The sequence below is a fragment of the Micropterus salmoides genome, unplaced genomic scaffold, assembly GCF_014851395.1.
Source record: "Micropterus salmoides isolate LMB-PRFRI ecotype aquatic unplaced genomic scaffold, ASM1485139v1 Ms_hic_scaffold_5, whole genome shotgun sequence".
NCBI classification, from domain to species: Eukaryota; Metazoa; Chordata; class Actinopteri; order Centrarchiformes; family Centrarchidae; genus Micropterus; species Micropterus salmoides.
The window spans coordinates 19,049,571-19,055,570 of record NW_024044237.1 but is presented as its reverse complement, the minus strand read 5'-3'; the positions used below and the strand labels follow the sequence as shown (position 1 = coordinate 19,055,570).

The 6,000-nt window shown below is 42.5% G+C and overlaps 1 protein-coding gene across 1 annotated transcript in view; it reads left to right on the top strand.

Annotated features, from left to right (window-relative positions):
* Positions 1–2,324: 2,324 nt before the first annotated feature.
* Positions 2,325–6,000, top strand: part of LOC119889312 (short transient receptor potential channel 7-like) — a 58,336-nt gene continuing 54,660 nt past the window's right edge. The window contains 1 exon segment of the mRNA XM_038700236.1: positions 2,325–3,293. Coding sequence (XP_038556164.1) covers positions 2,809–3,293 — 485 coding nt within the window. The 5' untranslated portion in view covers positions 2,325–2,808.

Genomic DNA, 6,000 nt, shown 5'->3' with positions numbered 1-6,000 from the left:
CACAGGGTGTCAAATACTGATGCTTTCAGAAAGGCTGTTATTTGATCATAGTATTTGATGTAAAAGGTACCTTGCGGTGTGTGTATGAGACGCCCTGTCTAGACCGGAAGCGCTAGTAGCTAGCTAGGTAGCTAGCTATGTTAGTATAAAAGGCATTGACAGCTTCCCAAAACCCCTAACCCTAACCATCACAGTGGTGTGTGCCTAAACCTAAAGTGCAATTTATACTTCTGCGTCAAATCGACAGCGTAGGCTACAGGGCTACGCAGAAGCTATGCTGTCGCCTGACATGCTCCTCCTCCAAAATGTAACTACACGTCGAGTTGACGCGGACCGTAAGCTCTGTGATTGATCGGCTGGGTAGCCTCACAATGCCTCCGAGCCGACCGGAAGTACCCCGTGCTTTGAAGTAACATTTACTAGCGGCCAAAACGGCGGCTGTAACACAGTGAATCAATATATTTGACCATCACAACCCGAGCGAAATGACTCTTTTCGCTATCAGAATGTGATCCATTCGGTCAGTAACATTTGAAAAGGCTACACCAGCTGCACGTATACAATTTTACCCCCATTTATGTTAGCGGAGCACTAAACCGGAAGTTAGCCTGCTCGGCCGGCAAAAGTCAACACAGTGGACGCTGTTGCGCTACTGCCGACTAGCGTTTGGGGGTGTAATTGCAGAATGACGGACACACCTACGCACAAGTATAAATGCATGGCTATGTGCGTACCTACGCTGTAGGCTACGCTGTAGACCCTACGCAGGAGTATAAATGAGCCTTAAGTCAGCGATTGTATGCATGTCGGCTGGGAACAGACCAACTAAATACCCTAGTAAGGAGGTGATAACGAGACACAGGTGAACAGACAATCAGGGAGCACACAGACAAGAAGCAAAACACGTGGCAGAATAACTTCAAAATAAAACAGGAAACACAGGAAATAAGAAACACAAACACCAACCTCCCAGAGCACTAAAGATGTGAAAATCTGACATTAAAATATTATATGGGACCATAGTTTCATAATTTCCCAAAATCAAAATTTTGTGTTTCTTTTATTTCTGAAAATATTTAATTCAGTTGAGAAATTTTAAGCCACTGAATGTTCTGGTGACGGTGAGGAGCAGGTTTGTGACCAGATCAGATGCATGTCGAATCCGAATGGAAGGAGGATAACATGCATAGGCACCAGACTACCAAAGAAGCACTCGGGATAGAGCTGTAAATGAAGCTGGTGTCATGAAACCTTGTGCATGCATAGTAGAAGAACAACCTGTGGCTAAAATGCGTAATAAACCTTATTTTGGGGCCAAGTTGTCAAACTTTTTTTTATAAATGCAGGGCTTTTTTGTCTCTATGACCGTTGAAAGTGCAGTTTTGGCTCTCTCCCCATTCATTTAGATAGGGGCTTAGTCTTGTTAGTCCAAAATAACTGCCAGAGGCGTTACCAAGATGGCTGCCGACTGGTGGGACATGCCTATGTAAGGACTTTGGTAGCGGTCAACAGGTGAACACATCAATCTACAAAGTTTGTCTTCCTGTGTTTTTGTAACTAACAGATAAGCAATTCAGTGAATATGGAGAATGCATTTTATTTAAAAAGGGATGTGTCCATGGGTTATTGGTAATGGTTATTATTTTATTTAACAACACTCAATAGCATTGTGTTTTTCTAGAATTGTTACCCAGGGATAATCTACAGACCACAGGAAGTATTTTCTACCCAAATGTAAATGCCAGTGGAAACAGTTTTTGATATGTATTAATGTGATTTGTTGTGATCTGTGTGTATGTGTTGGGTGCATAAATACAAGATCAAAGAGCTGCGTTAGGACTGGTCATTGTCTGTGTGGGGGTGCAGGAAGTCTCCATCTTGACTAATATGTCTCTGCCTCTAATTACAGGACCACACACACACACACACACACACACACACACACACACACACACACACACACACACACATACACAAGGATAGACACTAACAGAACGACATTCAAACACTGTTTTATCTTCCTCTTTATATGTGAAGTCAGTGACCTTAAAAGGCTTTGTGTTCAGGTTTGTATAAATCTACCAACCAGCAGGCAAGGATTCGATTTAACCTAAGGTAAACGTACCACTGAGATGTGGGCTACTTTAGGTATTAACTGCTTTTTCTCTGAAGCAATAACAAGATTATGTCAGTACCAGTAATTGGCATACACCAGGTGGGCATGTTAACCCCTTCACTCCCCCAACCAACCTCCAACTTGTTAGAGTCTCTCTCTCTATCCTCTTTTGAAGCACGAATTCAAAACAAATGGGTCTGCTCACTGCAAACTCTACAAAGAAAAGCAGACATTGTTTTAATATTCAAGGTAAAAAGTCAGTTATGTGTGCTTGGTCGTAAGTAAGAACATTTGAGTTACCTCATCTGTGAGATAACTCAAATGTTCCTAGCAGCAGTAAAATCTGTATCGAAGGTTAAAAAAAAAGTCAGACAGATTTGTTGGGGTTTTTTGTTCTGGATAGTAAATTAGAGCATAACATGTAATCATTTTTGCAGCCCAATACAATGTGTAAGTTGAGCTATTTTGTGGTGTTGCCACTTGTTCGTTGTCTTCCATTTTGTAAAGGGCTGGCTCCCTGCGCGCGCACTCTCCCGGTGCTCTAATTGGCGCGCGCACTCTTGTGTAAAGGTGGAGCCTTGGCACATCGGCTCGGAAGAAACTTGTGCGGTCAAAACTTTGACAAACATCGTTAAATGTCTGTCACATAGCTAAAAAATATTTAAAGTGCATGTTGCTCAAGAACTCTCCCAATGTCTGACGAGGCAGAGGAAAGCGACAGCGGCGAGAGAGGGCATCTCTCTGAGTCTCCCTCCCCGCCTCTGTCCATCTGTCTTCCCCGAGGATCTCCTTCCTCTCCACGGCCCCTGGACCTCTTCTCCTCCGCCTCTCCTCTGCTGGGGGACACAGACCCGCCTTACCTCGCCTCTCCGGAGTGTCTTCACCCGTCACCAGAGAGCCCGGAGCCTGGGGACTCCCCACACCTCACAGCGCCAAAGTTCCAGGGCACCGGGGACACCGGCTCTCCGTTTCGTTCGCGGTACGGTGTGCGGATAGATGCTGCGTGCGACCACTACGATGAGCCGTTCCCCAAGTGGAGAGGACGAGGAGCGGTGAACGCTGAGCTCGTTCAGCACCGCGGACAGAGACTCCAACGGACTCCGGAGCTCTCGGGCCACGGGAACCACTACTCTGTTGAACACGTCGACACAGAGTTCAACTCCGACAATAGGCAAACGTGAGTTATCATTTTATATTCACCCACAACTTTTTTCATCTATCCAGCCTCATAATAAATAAGTAAAGTGACCAGTTTCGCGGCCTTGTTTAGTACAGGCGCTTATTTGCAAACTGCAATTTGCAGTTATGTAAAGAGGCTGCTGAGCGATAGTTTAGACATGACAAAGCTATTCTGGGTTGAGAGAATTTAATCAAGAGCAACTAATCCACCTGGAATGTCAACAGTTAGAGGTCAGTTTTGGAGAGGGTGGAGAAAAGCAGCCGTTTTTACCTGTATTCACCTGTTAGTGCAGCTGTGAAGCAGTAATGGAGACTGTGCTTTACAGGTTCTTCATGGTTCGGGCTGTGATGTACAGTAGATTAGTGTTATTTGAAGATCATCATGTATTTTTCTGTCATGCACTTTTTAACTGTTGTCCCTTCTAAAATAAATCTTTGCAGAAGGTGCATTAAGTCTGTATTAACTAAGTCATGTTTACATTTTTTTTGCTGTTATTTTTACTTAGCTTGTGTTAAAGGATGGTGTTTCTGCCTAGGATATTAGTTTCGTCATAACTCGGATGTCTCTTTCCCTCTCCCACCTCATTCTAATAATCTGACTGTGTGTGGCAGTTGTGGTCAGACTGTAGCTGTCCCTTGTGAATGCATTTACAGTATGTACAGCATGTATACCTAAGGAAGTGCAGGGTATGTGAATTAATTAGTGTGTCTTTTGGGGTTTTCCGGCTACAGCCCTTATGTTGTCTTTGTGTTGGGAGAGAGCATCTTGATTGGTTCCGGTGCATGAATGCATAAGCAGAAGCCTGCAGGGACTGTTTGTCTGTGTTTTGTGTTGGTCTTAGTGAGAGGGAGACACTGGGGCAAAACCATGTGACACTGAGCTGGAGCAGACAACAGAAATCAGCTTGCACAGTACATCCCCCCAATGTCACACTCATCATGCACACTAAACATGCACAGAAAACCCTGATTGTCAACCTCCTTGCCATTTTGCAAATGTAGTGTCCTATATGCAGGACACAAATAGTGACACTTAATGGATATTCATGTAGAATTGCCCGCTTAGCTGTGACTATCAGATTTTGGGAATGGCAGGCCTCAGAGTTGGGTCTTTGATCTTCCCTGGTCTGCTCCTTTGATATATCTTAAAAGGCCTTGCATGTAAAAAAAAGCATGTATGCTCCCACCGATGCTTGACAAGGTTAAATGTTGGATGCCTTTGTGTGTGTGTGTGTGTGTGTGTGTGTGTGTGTGAAAGAGGGTAAGTGAGGATGAACATGCCTGTTTCTCATTACCACTGAAATATGGTAAGCGATTCACCTTTGATCTTAAAAAAATGGCAATTTACTGCTTGAAAGAGAGTGTGTGTGTGTGTTTGTATTTGATAAACAGAAGGGGAAAGAGAGGCATAGAGAGAGCTGAGAGTGTAACTCTTCTTAAATATTCTGCTCATGTCTGTGGACTGATAAAGTGCTAATTCATTAGTCCCTTCTGTAAATAGAGTCAAAACGTCTCTCATTATGCTCAAAATTTGGTTTTTAAACTTGACTCATCTTCTTTTCTTTTTCTCTAGTTCACCGGTAAATTACCAAACCTAGTTGACTGCTTAACTGAAAATAATGAATTTGGGGACCCAACCGTAGAAAGTTCAAGCTGTAGAAGACACCAATTCAAAACTGATTATAAAGAGACAGACATTGAATGAGATTTTCATTGAGTGCCAAAGCTGTTGGCTACTGAAAGTGTTTGTTTTCCAAAAAGTGTAAAGGTACTTTCTATGTGCTAATATTCATCGATCTGAATAATACTATGTTGACTGCAAAAAGTAGTACATCTTGAGTTTTGCTCGTTTTAGATAAGTAGTATTATCACTTACACAGCAGACTGTCATTCAAAAAAAAAATCACAAGTTTCTAGATGTGTTTACTTCTTCCATCCAGGTACGCTTTTCATTTAGTTGAGTGCAACATTTTTAACATAGGTAGTCGGGTACAGTGGGCACTGTCTTCTTGGCTTGATACCTCAACAACAAGCTCATGATAATTACTCTCTGGCTGTCAGCTGAAATTTGAACATAAGTTGTTGACCGTTGTTTATTCATGCATTTAATAAGCTGCTAATCATAAAGTTTCAGAAGTCAGAACTCTTCAATGGCACGTAAACATACAAAAATGTAACTCAAATTGAAGTAATATGTAGTATAGCTAACTGATTATTTTTCTTTAATGGGTTAAGTATTTTACATTAATATGCTTGCCAATATGATTTATTCCAAATACAATATCATTGATAGGAAGCTAAGCTGGATAAGAGAGGATTTCTGCAATAGCGTGGTGTAATATAGTTGAAATCACCGGTGGTGCAAGCTTCTCCTTTTTCTTACAGTTTTGTTGTTAATAGGAGGGGGAGCTACTTCCTTGGACAGGAGCCCCAAGTGATCGGTGCAGTGTGTGCTTAGGGATTAAAAACTGTTAAAATATGGCGGGTTGCTTCAAACAGTCCATTACCACAAAAGCAAATGGTGTGTGAAAAGGTTGCCAATGCTGCTGACCTCACTACGAATCATGACCATCTCTGCACCCCATTCCGACTTTCAGTTCATTATTTTGATTCTCCTGTCAGTAAGGTTGAATCCACACTCCTTTTACACAAGCTGACGGTATGCTACCTGCTTAATGTGAAATGGTGGAGAGCAGAAGTAAGTG